We start from the raw sequence: 15,550 nt of genomic DNA, 5'->3' as shown, positions 1-15,550 counted from the left end.
CCCAGGGTGTCCAGCCATGGCCCATGGGGCCTCGCCATCCAAGCACGCAGGGCTTTCTCGTTCAGAATGTGCCAACACTAGCTGGGACCAGCCCAAGGCAGGAGGGAAACTGGGCTGACACCGCTCCACCAGTGAACTGCCGAGCTGACGACTTCCACATCGCAAAGATGTCCCCAGATCGAGCCCTCAGCTGGGGTCTGGGCCCAAAGACCCCGTGCGGTGAGGTGGCAATCCCACCTGCTCCCCTCATGGGGGTGAGGGCCCTGGTGCTGTGCTGTGGACAGCGGGGTCCCCGCGGGCCCCTGCGCCTGCAGTGGGTGCAGAGTGGGTTTCAGGTGTGCTCTCTGGGGAGCCCTCAGGGGCTCCGGTGCCCGGCGATGCCCTGGTCTTACCTGTGTGGGTGAGGTCCAGCAGGCAGGAGCTCTAGGACATGGGGTTCTGGGAGTTGCTGAGGAATTACCACGGCACCCAACTCAGGACCATGTTGTAGGACAGGCTGATTTGGAAGGATGTGGTGAGGCAGCCCAGCCCTGCAGTCCAGCCACAGCTCCTGCTCAGCACCTGCCCACCTGCAGGCCGTCCCATGCACAGGCACCATTCCCGCCCCCCAGGGCGCCCCGGGGGCTCCCGCCGCCCGCCCCTCCAGCCTGCATCCACAGGGCGAGCCCACTGGGCCCTTCCTGGCTGGGCACAGCCCTTCTCTCCCCGGGGCTTCCAGCGTGTTTCAGGTGGGGCTTCTGGACCACAGTGGACCCGCCTGGAGGGGAGGCGTCATGTCACAGGCCCAACGGTGGCACACGGACCCCTGTACTTCAGCCTTCACCTCAAGGGCACGGGGTGTGTGTGTGTGCGCGCGGGGGGGCAGGTCTGCTCTCATCAGGGACTCCCCCAATGCGCCACGTGTGCACAGGCCCAGGGCAGTTCAGGACATCTGGCTGCTCCATTGGGCTGGGCCCCTTGCCACCCCTCCTATGCCAAGTGTACCCCACGCAGTACCCTGCTCCCACGTCCTTGCCCTCCTGGGAGAGGCCTCCTCAGAGTGTGGCCAGGTCAGCTCCCACTGGGATGCTGCCGCGTGGGTCTCCCTGCACGTCTGCGTCAGGCACCCCGTAGGTCTACAGGCTCAAAACCACCAAATGTGTGCCGATGAGACAAGCAGGCAGACACCACCCCCGGACCTGCAACCCCAGCAACTCCCCCTCCAGGCCTGAGCAGCTGTGCGCAGGGCTCCAGGGACCTGTATACCAACTCCACCCAGGTAGGGTGAGATGGCTGTCCACACCCCGATGCTGGCCCTCCGCAGGCGCTGGCCGAAGGCAAGCTCAATGTGGAAGAGGGGGATCCCCTTGAGGGCCAAGGCGAAAAGGTAGGGGACGAGGAAGGGCCCTGCACAGACACAGAGGCCAGGCGTGGGCCCCGGAGAGGGGGACGGGCAGTGTTGGGCACCTCATTTGCCACTGTAGGGTCACTCGGCCATGTCCCAGCTCACGGCTCCAGGCTCCATGCACCAGCCCCGTGGGCTCTGCGGGCCTGTGAGCCCGCCAGGCGGGGGCCTGGGCTTTGTTCAGAGTGGTATGTTGGGGTCCCCGAGCCTGGCTGGGACTTTCCCTTTGGCACCTCCCGTACCGTGTGTGGGTGTGGGGGGTGGACACCCATGGCACCTGAGGGACCAGGGCTCCCCAGCCCCCAGGGGGAGCTGCCCTGACAGGCTCCACGGAGCGGATGGTAGAGCGGATGAGGTCCATGGGGAAGGTCCCCACCCAGCAAGCTGGGGGCATAAGTAGCCGGGAAGAAAGAGTGCTGGGCCCCAGGGAGCCACAGGGTGAGTGGGGACCAGGCTACCTGAGCCCGCAGGCCCAGTGTGATGGGACCGCAGCCTCTCAGCCAGGCCTGCAGGAAGACGCCATTGTCTGCACCCCGTGGGGCTACACACCATCTCCCGCTGTCATGAGAACTGAGCCCCTGGCAGCCATGGGCTGTGTCCCTGGGCTGCACCCTGACCGGGAGCCGCTTGCCTTCCCTCCGTGAGGAGCCTCCAACCCCTTGGCCCCACAGACTCTGGGCGTCTGCATGTTGGCACCTGGATGCTCCAGGGCCGGTGGCTGCCCTTCCCCACCTGTGCACCAAGTCCGGGACGCGTGGTCCCCTGAGCTGCGGTGCTGCCGGTCAGTGCCATGGTGCCCCTCCCAGCTCCCGGCTGAGGCGGTGTGGGGCCGGCCAGCCTTTGCCACCAACCACAGGTGCCCAGAATGGCTTGCCAGCCTCTCTGTTTTTTTATGTCACCATCAGATGTCCTGACACTGACTGGGACCCTGGAGAAGGCAGGTGGCCACTGAGCCCTTGGCCCACTCTGACTTGTGCAGAGGACTCCAGGCCAGCATTTGGGGTGAAACTGTGCCTATTGGTCATTTCTGTATCAGCCAGGGGGCACTGAAGGGCAAGGTCACATTCCGGGGAGCCTCTGCCCCGGAGGTGTGGGAGCCCCAGGGTCGGCCAGGGCACCTGTGGGCTGGGGCTTGGAGGTGGGGATGTGAACAAAGCCCAGGTCATGCCAGGGAACTCCTGGTGGAAAGGAGCCATCCCCAAGGCTGGGGGCCAGGACCCAGGTGGAGGCGTCCTCCCTCCGCCCCCCACCCCCCACCTCCACCTGCACTGTGGGGTCTCACACAGGTGTGCGGACCTCCAGCCACCTTGGGCTTTGGGCACACACCTGCCATGTGGTGAGGACAGTCACAGGGGACTGCACAGGCCTTGGAAATGGGCACCCAGCCATCGGGCAGGGATTTGGGTCCCAGCAGTTTGATCCACTGTCTAGACTAGGCTATGAGCTTCAGGCCCGCTGGGCCCCTTGGCCCCATGGACCCCATGTTCTGTGGGGAGGGCAGGCCTGGAGCCCATGGGCCAGGGACTCCCCAAAGGGAAAGGTCCAAGAGAAGGGAGTCTGCCTCTGTAGCTGAACCTGCCGTGTTTTGGGGAGAAGAGAACGAAGCGTTTCTGTGACCCCAAGATTAGAGCCGCAAGGTCGGGACCCTCAGTCTGCATGTCAGGCACACGCCTTACCCGATGCTGTGTGCAAAGCAACACCACACACCAAACGGGTCGTGGGCTGGCGGCTGGCGCCAGAGGAGCGGGGCCGTGTGACTAGAGGTTGGAACTTTCTCCCCAGGAGGGGAGAGGGTCTGATTCTGAGCTAATCACCAGTGGCCAGAACTTAACCCATCGTGCCTACAGGACAGAACTTCCATAAAAACCTTTAACTCGGAGGCCTGGGAGCTGCGGGGCGGTAGGCGCTTGGAGGTTCCTGGAGGGCGGTGCGGGAGAAGGCACAGGAGCCCCCCACCCCTCAGCTCACCCTGCCCACCTCGTTCGTCTGGCTGCTCCTGGGTCGCATCCTCTCTGAAACCCGGTGATCGTTAAGTCAAGAGCCTTCTTGAGTCTGCGAGTCAATCTAGCAAATTTTTGAACCAGGGGTGGGGATCACGGAATCCTGAGTTTCCAGCCAAGCTGGGCAATTGTGAGTGACCTGGGAACCCAGGAGCTGAGACTGGCACGTGGGGATAGGGGTATGGGGCTGTGCCCTTCACCTTTGCGCTGAGTTCGCGTAGACAGCGCCAGAACCGGGTCGGACCATAGGACGCGCCCTTTGCACCCTGAGATCAGGAGGCTGGGTGGGTGTGCCAACGACCTCACGCATTCGGTGTCAGAGCCCCAAGGGCTGGTCCTTCCTTTAGCACCACGCAGGTGTGACCAAATCTGCCTGTTTTGCATGTAGCTTGTCTACTGGAGACTGACAGGTCGCTGGCACTGTTCACAGTTGCTGCGAGGTGAGCCGAGGGCCCCCCGCCCGTCTCCAGCACGGTGGGTGTCGAGCACAGTGGCGGTGCGCATCAACGTCTGCCCAGGACAGAGCCTGGGGTTGCTCAGGGTAAGCAGAATAAATATGCTGAGATCTCTGTGGAGGGCATCAGCAGAGGACAGCAGTGAACACCTGGGCAGGAGAGCCGGACATGCTCCCTGTGGACTGGACGGCTCAACGTTGTCACGGTGGAACTCCTTCCCAAATCAGCCTAGAAATCCAAGGCCCTACCACTGAGACCCTTAGGGTCTTTAACGGGAAATGACAACCTAGCTGACGGTCATATGGAAACGTAACTGCCAATAACATTAAGAGGAGCATGAGCTAAAGGACAGACTGGGCACCAAGGCTTATCCTAAAGCTACAGGAATTAATACAATGCAGCCTTCAGGACAAAGAATTCATGGATCCCAGCAGATGCATGCACCCTGGTGGGGTGGAGCTGGCGGACCACATACTGAGTGACCCCTGCGTTGCCACGGCCCCGCGGCGGGTGCTTCCTGGGCTGAACCACAGCCAGTGTTTGAAGATCCTTCCACCTCCTGCTTGTGGGCTTAGTGCATCCCTTTGGCTCAAAGGCCCAAGAGTGGTGGGGGCCCTGGGGATGAGGGGAGGGGACCCAGGGGTGAGGGGCGGGGGCCCTGGGGTGAGGGGTGGGGCCCCGGGGATGAGGGATGATGGGCCCCGGGGGTGAGGGGTGGGGCCCCGGGGATGAGGGATGATGGGTCCTGGGGGTGAGGGGTGGGGCCGTGGGGGTGAGGGATGATGGGTCCTGGGGTGAGGGGTGATGGGCCCTGGGGTGAGGGGCAGGGACCCAGGGGGTGACAGGTGATGGGCCCTGGGTTCTCCCTGTGTAACTCCAGGGAGGGGAGATCCCAGGGCAAAATACCTTTGAAAGCGAAATCAGGCAAAGGGAGAAATAATGTTTAAAGGTCATTTATTGCCTACCAGCAGTCGCCCTGCATCTCTCTCTCCTGCTGCAGTAGAAGAGAGCCAATACTCCCACCAAGCTCTCTGGTCCAGATAAACCCTCCCTCGCCCACGTAATTACCCACTGACGTGGAGACGGACTACTTCTCTCCACCCCTTGGAAACACCTGTTGATACGGAGAAGCACTAAAGCCAGGTCAAGAGATTCTGGAAATATTGCAATTCCACACCCTGTCTGTGGAACACGCGTCTATGGCTTCCCTTTATGTACTTAATTAAATTTTGTTACTTTTTCTCCTGTTAATCTGTCTCATGTCAATTTGTTTCTTAGACCAGCTAAGGGAACCTCGAGGAACTGAAGAAATTCTTCCTCCCACCACCAGTCAAGTAGCTATGTTTACTCAGGGCTGAACCAGGACCTCTCTCTTTTTGTTAAAAGGACCAGGATGGTGTGGAGAAAATGGAAATTACAGCCAGGATCCTTGCCTGGGTGTCACCCATTGTAGACCTGAAGTGCCTGTTTGCATGTCTATGGGATGTTTACCGAGAGGCTGGTCAGTCTTGGGAGTGTTAGGCAGAAAAATAGATATGAGCGGGATGAGAGACAATTAAGGCCAGTAAAGTTCACTAAACAGGGGACTCAAAAAAGCATCCTGTCCCAGGGGACTGAGGAGGAGCAGAAAAGAAAAACACAAAGCTAGTGAATCGGCGCAGGAATGTCTGCTTGGACCCTTGCAAGCTGCTGCTTCATGTGTCTGCACCCCAGCCCCTCTCCCACGATTTCCCCTCGAAAAGCCCTGACCGCTTGTGTGTCCGGAGGACGGTGGTTCTGCAAGGCAGGAGCCTGCCGCTCCCTCGTTTGCTAGCAAATCAATAAACTATTCTTTCCTTTCCTCAAAACCTTGTCACTGTCTTTTGTGATTTGACCTCAGGGACAAGGACTGGGTTTCGGTACCAGGAGCGGTCCCCCGACCAAGTGCCCGCACTGCCGCTCCCTCGGTGTCAGGGCCCAAGGCCGAGCTGCCCTGGAGGAACGCAGAGCTCCTGCCTTCCTCCTCGCTAGCCACAGGGGACTGTGCCGGCAAGGAATTCGTGCTGTATGGTAGCTCGAGCACAAGCCTCTAGGATTCCATCTAAAGTACACACTGAAAGCAGTAACGCCTTCCAGGAGAGAGTACAGAAACCGGTGTCGCCACCAAGGACTTGGAAGATGTCGGGGTGGTGATCTCCACATACCCTTGTTGAAGTCACTCATTTGGCCTACTCGGAAAACAGATGAATCTTGGAGATGCCAGTGCATGATGGTCACCGTAATCAGAGTGGCTCAGATTGCCGTTACTGCTGCACATGGGGCTTCATCACTTGATCCCCAAGCTGCCAGTGTGTAAGTATTGGTCAGGAAAATGCTCTTTGTTCTCTTCCTGTGAGTAAAGACCAGCAGGGCAGTTAGCTTTCAGCCGGCAAGGAGAGAAAACTATCTCAGAGGCATATCAGACCTCCAGACTTAGGTTGTCACTTAGTCAGAAGGAACCTTCGTCTCCTTTTCCTTCCAGAAGACATCACACTGGCCCATCACATTGATGGTATTATGCTGATTGGACGCAGTGATCAGGAAGTACAACTCCTGTGTCACCCGAGGAGCCCCGAGGTAACACAGGGCAGCCCAGAGCGGGCCACTCCAGGGCCAGGCCACAAGTGTGACCCACCTGGACTGACCTATCAAGCATATTGATAAAACAGTCACGTGTCAAAAGGTGGGAAATAAATCCAACAAAAATTCAGGGGCCTTTCTTTCGTCTTAGAGAAGTTTCTACAAGTCTATCATGTGGGCATGCTAAGCTCTCCCTTGTAAGGTGATGAATAAGGTGCTGTATCCGGCCCCTCTTCCCACCCACATACACAAAATGCACAGCGGCCTGGTGGACCACCTCGGATTTCAGAGGCAGCAGAGACCTCATTTCCAGTGGGCTACTCTGAGCCATTTACTGATTGGTCTGAAAAGCACCTAGTTTGAGAGCAACCTGGACCTCTGGAAGGTGGAAGGCAGTAGAGGGCAACACCTGGATCTCCTCTCATTGCCACCCCTTCAAGGTGCACACCTGAAAACGGCCTAGCGTGAGACGGACCTGCCCAAGATCACAAGGCCCGGACCCCGGCCTGACCTGCGTGGTGGTCCACGCTCCATGCCAAGCCTGGTTGGCATTCTTCCGTCTCTGAGTCCGTGCGACACACACACGTGACACCAGCCGCCAGGAGCTGGAGGTGTCATCCATGTATCCCTGGGGATGTCCTTAGGGAGGAATATCTGGCGTGACCCTCCCTGTGCAGGTTGGGATGTTGGGCAGCTCCTGGGAGGTGCCGTGGCCTCAGCAGGACAGGGAACTGGTGAGAAAAAGAGGCCTGAGCTCAGCTCTTGTCTCCTCAGAGCTGGGACCCCGGTGACATTGCCAGAGAGCGTGGGGAGGGCTCTGGTGGAGATGTGTGTACTCTTGCATGGCAAGGGCCAGGAGGGGGGGCAGTCAGCAGCCCAGAGGGGCACGTGGGCGTGTCTGAATGCAGGGAGGGGCCCTTGAAGAAGTGATGTCTCTGATGACACGCCCAGTAGAACCTGAATTGTGACCCGGACGGAACCCAGCTCCTGGTCGCAGACCCCAGTCCTGCTCACTTGACCGGAGGTGCTCGACAGAGCAACATGTGGTCTTGTTGTGTGGAGCCTTCTGAAGGCGAGGAAGACAGGGGGGAATCTGAGAGTGAGAGTCCTGCTTCCTGTGGGCACTGGCTCAGTGACCTCTTTCAATGCTTCTGTCCGTGTCTCCGGGGGGAGTCCGAGGTAACACAGTGCAGCCCAGAGCGGGCCACTCCAGGGCCAGGTCACTGTGTGACCCATCCCCGGCTGACCTTCCCCGTGGCCCCTAATGTGTCTGCGGTGGGCGTGGGGAGGAGGGGGTCCGTTCTAGGGTGGGAGCATGTTGTGAGGTGGTGGCCCCCTGGTGGGGCAGTCAGTGTCACAGCTCTGGTCTCATCATTCAGGACATGGAGGTGAGTGTTGGGACCAGGTATTTCCACCCACATGTTAATCCTGAGCCCAGGGGTGTCCTCCTCTTCCCTGAGGGACTGGATGTCTACGCAGATGGCCCTGTGGGCCTTATCTCCGGTCAAGTTTGGGGCCCACATTGCCCCCTGCGGGGAGGTCCAGGCATCCCCGGGTGCCTCCTCCCCAGCTACCAGGTGCTGGCTTTGCAGAGCTCCACCCTAGGGAGCGTAGAGGAGCTGGTGGATGGATTCACCTACTCCATCTCCCTGGACCTGGGGCAGGCTGTCTACACCCCAGGACCCCGTTCCACACCTGGCAACCGGCCAGGGCCCTCCCTCGAGAGTGGCCAACAGGACCACTCCAGAGGGCCTGGAACGTTGTTCCCGGGGGCACCCCGTGCCTCTCCTTGCTCGCACCCCAGGGGGCTGGGGGCTCTCAGGTGAGCCACAAACCTCCCTCGTCCTGGTGGTTCCTGGGTTTCCCACTGACTATATCCCTGCTGCCCCTCTCAGCGAGAAGCTGAGCTAACTCTCTTTCGGAGTGAGCTCAACATGAGCAGGGTTCCCCAGATGGACGTGTGTATGCAGACAAGGCGCACAGCATGGGAGGAACGAGCTCCAAACACCAGCCGGAGCACTCCCGAGGACGCTGACCAGCCGACCACGGACCAGCGGCTCCCCCGGTGAGCACCCACCCCCTCCTCGGCACAGTCGGGCCTCTGCCCACAGCCCGCGGTGGGTCTTGCGTGTCCCCACGTGTCTGAGCCTCAGCGTGCTCCTCTGACGGGCAGGGTGGCTGGCGATCAGCCTGTTAGGGTGCCCATGGGGAACACGGGAGGAGCCTTAGAGGGGCTCCGCTGGCGCCCGGCACTGTAGAGGACTGCCAGCCAAGCTGGGCCACTTCGGGGCTTACTTCTCTGTACCCGATGAAAAGCCTTTGGCCTCACCCGTCAGTGGCCTGGAGCCTGGCTCATTTGGAAAAGCACATGGAAAGCAGCCTTTGGAACGGAGGCTCGCGATTCCCTGTGGCTGGGCCCGGTCCTTGTCCTCGCCGTGGCCACATGAGGGACCTCTGGGGGCAGCAGAGGGGTACCTGGGAAGGTTCGGGAAGGACTTCCTTCAGCAACAATAGGTATGCAGCACCCACTTTGTGCAGACCCTTTGGGGACACTTAGCATAACTGAGTGAAGGAAGCAGACACAGTACTGGAACCCTGTCCCGGGCCGAGTAGGGTAGTCACTTCAGGCGTCATCCGCAGGTCACAGCCAGGGAGCGACACGGACGATGCCATCGTGTCCTGCTTCCGTAAATGGGGGTATTTCTCCTGGACACAGGATGCGCAATCGTTCACTGGGTCCAGAGGGAGCGCTGCCCGTCTCACAGAATGGGGGAAGGAGGAGTTTGGGGCTTGGGGCAGGAGGAACCCAGCAGAGCCCAGCGGTCATCCATCTTCAGATTCCCATGGGCGGACTGATGACTTGGGACTTCCTATTCGGGAGGATGGGAGAGGATGGGGTCCCAGGACAGACACGCAGGGTCAGGCAGGGGGAGGGGCAGGTGCCTGGACAGGCAGGGGAGTGCACAGCGGCCAGGCCCACACAAGGGTGGGCCGGGAGGGCAGTGCGGCTGGAAAGACCAGGCTTCTCACTCTGCCACCCCCAGGCCGTACTCCAGCCCCGTGGAAATAAAGTTAAACCACTATATCGAGAAGCAAGGGAGGGAGGTCCACGTGATCAATGGCGGACGGCGTTCATTCCCCGAGAAGGGCCAAGTCCTCCACCACTTGGTCCAGGAGGAGCACCTGGGGCCCACGGTGGCGGTGCTGGAAGGTGAGGGGCTGCAGCCAGGGGACCGTCTAGGGTGGGCTTCCCGGACTGGGGTTCCCTTCAAGGCACTGAGGGCTCTTCTGTCATTGTAAGGCGCGGGGAATCAGCCCCGGGGTGACCCTTTCTCTGTGTCCCGCTCCAGACCCACGGCAGAGGCAGCTGGCTCCAGAGACACGGGGAGGGCCAGCTTCGTGGCTAGAGCCCATCCAGGAGCTCCCTGAGACCCCTGTTCTGGAGATACGGCCGGTGACACCTGCCTCAGCCCCTGCAGAGCTGGAGGATGTCCCAGCAGTGGCCTCAGCCTCAGAGCCAGGCCCCGAGCGGGAGCCCCATGAGCCCACAGCAGAGCCCAACAGGTCACTCATCTTCGGATTCCCATGGGCGAACTGACGACTGGGGACTTCCTGTTCGGGAGGATGGGAGAGGATGGGGTCCCAGGACAGACACGCAGGTTCAGGAAGGGGGAGGGAGGGACAGGTGCCTGGACAGACAGGGGAGTGCACAGCGGCCAGGCCCACACAAGGGTGGACCCGGAGGGCAGTGTGGCTGGAAAGACCAGGCTTCTCACTCTGCCACCCTCCGGCTTTCCCCCAGCCCCAAGATGGGACAGGCTAGTCGCCTTCGTTTCTGGGATTTAGAGGAGGTGCTCCGCTTCATCTATACCAGTGAGTGCATACCCACCTGTGAGGGCCAAGTCCTCCACCGCTTGGTCCAGGAGGAGCACCTGGGGCCCACGGTGGCAGTGCTGGAAGGTGAGGGGCTGCAGCCAGGGGACCGTCTAGGGTGGGCTTCCCGGACTGGGGTTTTCCTTCAAGGCAGTGAGGGCTCTTCTGTCATTGTAAGGCACGGGCAATCAGCCCCGGGGTGACCCTTTCTCTGTGTCCCGCTCCAGACCCACGGCAGATGCAGCTGGCTCCAGAGACACAGGGAGGGCCAGCTTCGTGGCTAGAGCCCGTCCAGGAGCTCCCTGAGACCCCTGTGCTGGAGCGACGGCCGGTGTCGCCTGCCTCGGCCCCTGCAGTGGCCTCAGCCCCGCTGGCAGGCCCTGAGCTGGAGCCCCATGAGCCCACAGCAGAGCCCAGCAGGTCACTCATCTTTGGATTCCCATGGGGGGGCTGACGACTGGAGACTTCCTATTCGGGAGGATGGGAGAGGATGGGGTCCCAGGACAGACACGCAGGGTCAGGAAGGGGGAGGGGCAGGTGCCGGGACAGGCAGGGGAGTGCACAGCGGCCAGGCCCACACAAGGGTGGACCCGGAGGGCAGTGCGGCTGGAAAGACCAGGCTTCTCACTCTGCCACCCCCAGGCCTTACCCCAGTCGCAGGATGGGACGGGCTAGGCACGTTACCTGGCAGGACGAACAACTGGGGCCCACGGTTTCAGAGCTGGAAGGTGAGGGGCTGCGGCCAGGGGACCGTCTAGGGTGGGCTTCCCGGACTGGGGTTCCCTTCAAGGCAGTGTGGGCTCTTCTGTCATTGTAAGGTGCGGGGAATCAGCCCCGGGGTGACCCTTTCTCTGTGTCCTGCTCCAGACCCACGGCAGAGGCAGCTGGCCCCACAGAGACGGCGAAGGCCGACTCCGCGGATAAAGCTCGTCCAGAGGCCCTATGAGACCCGTGTGCCGAAGCTACGGCCGGTGTCACCTGCTTCAGCCCCTGCAGAGCTGGAGGATGTCCAAGCAGTGACCTCAGACATGGACCTTGTCCCGGAGCTGGAGCCCCATGAGCCGTCGGGCTCGGGGCCCATGGCATCTGCAGGAATGGCACCGGTCCTAGTAGAGCCATACCCGGGCCCGGAGCCTGCCCACCCCTGTGCTGCGAGCACCTGGGATGTGACAAGAAAGGAGGAGTGGACCATCCTGGTGTTTCCCTCCCGCCTGGTGGCCGAGCAGCTGACCCTGGCCTTTGCGGTGAGCGGAGCGGGCTCTCAGGGTCGGGGGTGGGCCTGCCCTGTGTCACGGTCTGCCGCCGACCTCCTGCCCCTGACGTGGACTCCTGTGATCTCGGCCCACGTTCCAACTTCCCCCCGGACTCACCATGTGCCACGAGAGACTCTCCTCACCCCCAAGCCCTCACTGACTACAGGGGGACAGTAGGGCTGGCACTTAGGGGTCCTTGCAGACCAATGATTTGGAGCGGAGGGAAAGGGGGCAGGGCCTGGTGGGCTGGGAGGGGTGCTCAGGGAGGTGCTGCCAGGGCCTTAGGTCCTCGGGCCATTGGCCTGGCAGGCTTCCATGGCCTCTGCACTTCAGAGGCCGCTGCCATGGATCTGACTGCGTGGGAGACACAGACACCAACAAAGGCCCTGGGTGGAGTTGTTTAGGGTGAAACTGCACCTGAGTGGGCAGCGGGACCCACGGGGTGGCAGAATGGGAGGCAGATGCCCCAGGATGGGCAAGCGTGAGCTGCCTTGGGCGGCAGGGAGGAGGTGAGTGAGGGTGCCTACGAGCAGAGCCCCTCCGCTCCCCACGACTGCGGGGTACTGTGCATCCAGTCCTCGGCGCCTCCTTGGACGGTGTCCGAGGCCTGGACGGCCACGAGGCTCACAGCACGTCCCCACCTGCCTGGGCTCCAGGTCTGACCGGTGACCCTGCCTGGGCACGGGGGCACCAGGGGCACAGCTGGATGACCCTCCCTCCCTTCTGATCCACAGACGCTGTACAGCAGGATAAACTATTCTGAATGCAAGGCCTACCTACAGAAGAAGTCACAGACGGGAGACATTGAGCACCTGGCCCCCACCATGCATAGGGTCCTGAGGGAATTTGACACCTTGGTTGAGTTGGTCACCACCACCTGCCTCAGGATGCCAAGCATGACAGCCCAGGATAGGGCCCGAGTGGTGGAATTCTGGATCCGGGTTGCCAAGGTGAGTCATGGGACAGCCCCCTGGGTCCATCTTGGCATCCTGGTACCTGCTCCCCTCCTTGGCCAGCTCTCAGGATGGGTTCCTACGGTCTGCCCTGCACCGTCCCTGGGCCCCTCCTGCCAGGGATGTGTGGACCTGGACTCGCAGGCCCCAGGGGTGGGACAGCCATCCCTGGCCCCTTCCTTGGGTTGAGCTACAGTCCTCCACCCAGGAGGGCTGCTCAGCAGGTACCAGGCGTGCTGGGCTCCCTGGGTGTCCGTCTCCTTAAGGACAGGAGTTCATGGGGGGATAGAAGCAGAGAAGCAGGCCACGCTCTCAGCTCTGTCTTCCCTCCCAGGAGTGTCTGGCCCTCAGGAATTTCGCGGCACTCCATGCCATTCTCTTGGCCCTGCAGAGTCGTGCCTTAGGTCGCCTGGAAAGGACCTGGGAACATGTTTCCTGGTGGGTAGTCCTGTCTCTGGGACCGGGGTACCTGAGTGGACAGGGACACCCCTATGTCTGGGACTTCCTGGGAGGCGGCAGAGCCTAAGGACAGGGATGGCAGGCTCTTGGGGCCCCCTGTGAGTTAGGACAGGAGTACCCCTGCAGGAATCAGTTTCCTCCAATGTCAGGTGTGGGTTGAAGCCCATTGGAGATCTTGAGCTTATGTTCTGCAGCAAGAGGTCTCTGCCCCAAGGACAGCGACCTTGCCCAAAGCAGATTCGCCCCTGGGAGAACTGGGAATGGAGGCCCTGGGTGGAAACATAGAGCCCTCTCCCCAGGCCACAGATTCCCCAGGGCTCAGGGCCGTGGTGGAAAGCCTCCTGCAGGCTAGTGGACCTTCTAGGATCTCCAGGAAAAGGGGTCGGCCCCAAGACTCTCCACCTGCTGGCCATGTATCTCCCTACTCCTCTCCCCTCCCCTTAGGAAGAGCACCAGGACGTATAAAAACCTGACAAAGAAGGTCAAGTGGGTTACCAGGAAGCATCTCCTCAAGGTAAATGGGGGCTGGAGGTCTGGAAGGGAGGGGTCCTCGGGGCAAGTCTTCTACCGTGCTGTGGCACAACTTTGGGGAGGACTCCAGGTGTGCGGGGTGAGAGGGGGAAGCTGATGGTGAAAGTAGGGTCCCCCAGGCCCCAAGGGCCTCGTCTATCTCCCTCCCTGGCTCCACTTGACTGGGGGCCTGGCATCCAGTGAGGACCCAGAGGACAGGCCCCCGTCAGGGCTGGAGCTGGCCTGGGGTCGGCAGCAGGGGTGGGGCCTGTGGATGAGCAAGGTCGGCTTCTCCCCTGGGACCCCTGAGCTTGTCACTGCCCCTCTGTGGCCTCGGGCTCCTCATGTGGACATGGAGGGTTGCCGTCACCCTGGGGTGTGGGCCTCCCTGGTGAGCAGGGTCCAGGGAGCCCAAGACGCGCTTCAGCTTTGTGCCCAGCCCACCTGGTCATGTGAGGGGAGCCGTGCTGATAGCCGGGTGACAGTGAGTGCTCAGGGCACCCTGGGAGGCAGAGGGACCTCCCCTGACCCTCTCAGGGCGGCGGCCGTGGCCCAAGGACCCCCATGAGTTTGTGTGTGTTGGAGCTGGGGTCGCTCTAGGCTGAGAGCCTGCTGGAGGTGGGGACAGCGTAGGTGCCAGGGGGCTCGGGCGAGCCATCCATCCACCACGGTCTGGTTGCGGGAGGCCGCGTGGGAGGGGAGCATGAGCACCCGAGTGTCCTGGACCTTGCAGGAGCTGGACTGCGTATTGAAGGAAAGGCAGCGGGACCGCATGGGACCCAAGGAGAGGAAGAGGAAGGTGAGAGAGGCGTGCCGCGGGTCACGGGCGGTGGGGGCGACCCTGCACCCTGCTCCTGGTGCCACCAGTCCTGAGCTGCCAGCATTGGTGTGACCAGAAGGAGGGCGAGAGCAGCTGGGTACAGGGGGAAGTTGGAGGACAGGTGCAAGGCCCACAGGTCCTGGGATTGGCCAAAAGCCAGCCCTGGGAGGGCCCGGGAGGGGAGAGCTGGGAGAAGGGAGGTGGGGAGGCAGCACAGGGTGGTCCAAGGGAGCTGGAGGCTGAGGGTGTGGGGTTCAGGGGAGGCTCTGTGGGCTCCCCTGGGGCAGGCGGGGACTCATCACCTCCTCACCCCGGTGGCACAGGGCATGGTCCCCTACCTCGGATTGTTTCTCGCTGACCTGCCTAAAGAGCAACTCCTGGAGCATAATGAGGACGTGAGTGAGCCCAGAGGGGCACGGGGGGACAGGATGGTGAGCTTTAGGGAGGAGAGGGCCCCCAGTGAGCCTGGACCTCAGCACCGGGCCACCCCTCCGTCCCCCACCTTTCCTGAGAGTGGGTTCCCGTGTGAGCAAAGATCCAGCACCATCCAGTGCCCCACTCCTCACCCCCCCTTGTCTGCATCCTGTCCTTCCTCTGCCCCAGGTCGCTACCCTCCAGGACGAGATCATGGTGCACAAGCACATGGCCGCGGTGTACGACCTGGAGAGGGACGAGCACTTCATGTCCTTTGTCCAGGCTGTGGAGCCCCTGGACGAGGAGCAGAGGTGAGGCCGGCCGGAGTCAGGCGTGGGCTGCAGCTGCCGGCGGGCTCTGGGGGAAGGGACCCCTGACATGTGCCTCCAGGGGCTCACAGGTGTCCCTGTGTCCTGCAGCTACACGCTGTCCTGCCAGCTGGAGCCCCCAGGCCAGAGGGCCGGCAGAAAGGGACTGTTACAGTTCCTCAGGTCCCACGTTTAAACGTCCTGGGCCAGGGCCAGGTGAGTTTCTGGGCTGGGGCGATTGGCAGGGGGGTGGGCTGCTCGCTCCTCAGCCTCAGGGAAGCTTCGGGCCATGCTGGGTGTGGGGGCGTCCTAAAGACCGGTGCGGCTGGGGTCCCAGCTCCATGGCCGACCAGTCCTGTCAGACTGAAGGGTGGTTCCCCGCCCCCTCTGGGACCCAGCCTCCTCCTCTGTGAGTAGGTGACGCTCAGGAGCCTTCCCGTGACAGGGACCCCCCGGGTGCTGGTGATTGACAGGACCCTCCACACAGGGCCCGGAGCCCAGAGGGCAGTGGGGACGGGGTGGA

General features: G+C 61.8%; 2 protein-coding genes and 1 long non-coding RNA gene across 5 annotated transcripts in view; 1 reads left to right on the top strand and 2 right to left on the bottom strand.

The window, feature by feature from the left end:
- The window catches only part of LOC130680058 (nascent polypeptide-associated complex subunit alpha, muscle-specific form-like), a 76,052-nt gene that overhangs the window by 44,372 nt on the left and 16,130 nt on the right, over nucleotides 1-15,550 (bottom strand). The window lies entirely within an intron of this gene.
- Nucleotides 1-15,550, top strand: part of LOC130680059 (nascent polypeptide-associated complex subunit alpha, muscle-specific form-like) — a 76,046-nt gene that overhangs the window by 59,714 nt on the left and 782 nt on the right. The window contains exons 2-15 of one of the 2 annotated variants that reach the window (XM_057490069.1): nucleotides 8,333-8,502; nucleotides 9,482-9,648; nucleotides 9,788-10,001; nucleotides 10,240-10,397; nucleotides 10,538-10,730; nucleotides 10,953-11,038; nucleotides 11,178-11,554; nucleotides 12,298-12,513; nucleotides 12,851-12,954; nucleotides 13,420-13,489; nucleotides 14,219-14,284; nucleotides 14,629-14,700; nucleotides 14,909-15,030; nucleotides 15,139-15,243. In XM_057490069.1, coding sequence (XP_057346052.1) covers nucleotides 8,333-8,502; nucleotides 9,482-9,648; nucleotides 9,788-10,001; nucleotides 10,240-10,397; nucleotides 10,538-10,730; nucleotides 10,953-11,038; nucleotides 11,178-11,554; nucleotides 12,298-12,513; nucleotides 12,851-12,954; nucleotides 13,420-13,489; nucleotides 14,219-14,284; nucleotides 14,629-14,700; nucleotides 14,909-15,030; nucleotides 15,139-15,223 — 2,100 coding nt within the window. In that variant the 3' untranslated portion in view covers nucleotides 15,224-15,243. Of the gene's footprint in view, nucleotides 1-8,332; nucleotides 8,503-9,481; nucleotides 9,649-9,787; nucleotides 10,002-10,239; nucleotides 10,398-10,537; nucleotides 10,731-10,952; nucleotides 11,039-11,177; nucleotides 11,555-12,297; nucleotides 12,514-12,850; nucleotides 12,955-13,419; nucleotides 13,490-14,218; nucleotides 14,285-14,628; nucleotides 15,031-15,138; nucleotides 15,244-15,550 lie in introns of both variants that reach the window. The other variant, XM_057490068.1, reaches the window with a different exon arrangement.
- On the bottom strand, nucleotides 4,777-9,475 carry LOC130680065 (uncharacterized). The gene is made up of 4 exons (XR_008993075.1): nucleotides 9,026-9,475; nucleotides 8,767-8,912; nucleotides 6,949-7,168; nucleotides 4,777-6,207 (listed from the first exon to the last, which is right to left on the bottom strand). It is a non-coding gene; the product is annotated as an uncharacterized LOC130680065 (long non-coding RNA).

The sequence above is a fragment of the Manis pentadactyla genome, chromosome 12 (genome assembly GCF_030020395.1).
Source record: "Manis pentadactyla isolate mManPen7 chromosome 12, mManPen7.hap1, whole genome shotgun sequence".
Taxonomy (NCBI): domain Eukaryota; kingdom Metazoa; phylum Chordata; class Mammalia; order Pholidota; family Manidae; genus Manis; species Manis pentadactyla.
The sequence above is the reverse complement of the archived record's forward strand: the minus strand, read 5'-3'. Positions and strand labels throughout refer to the sequence as shown.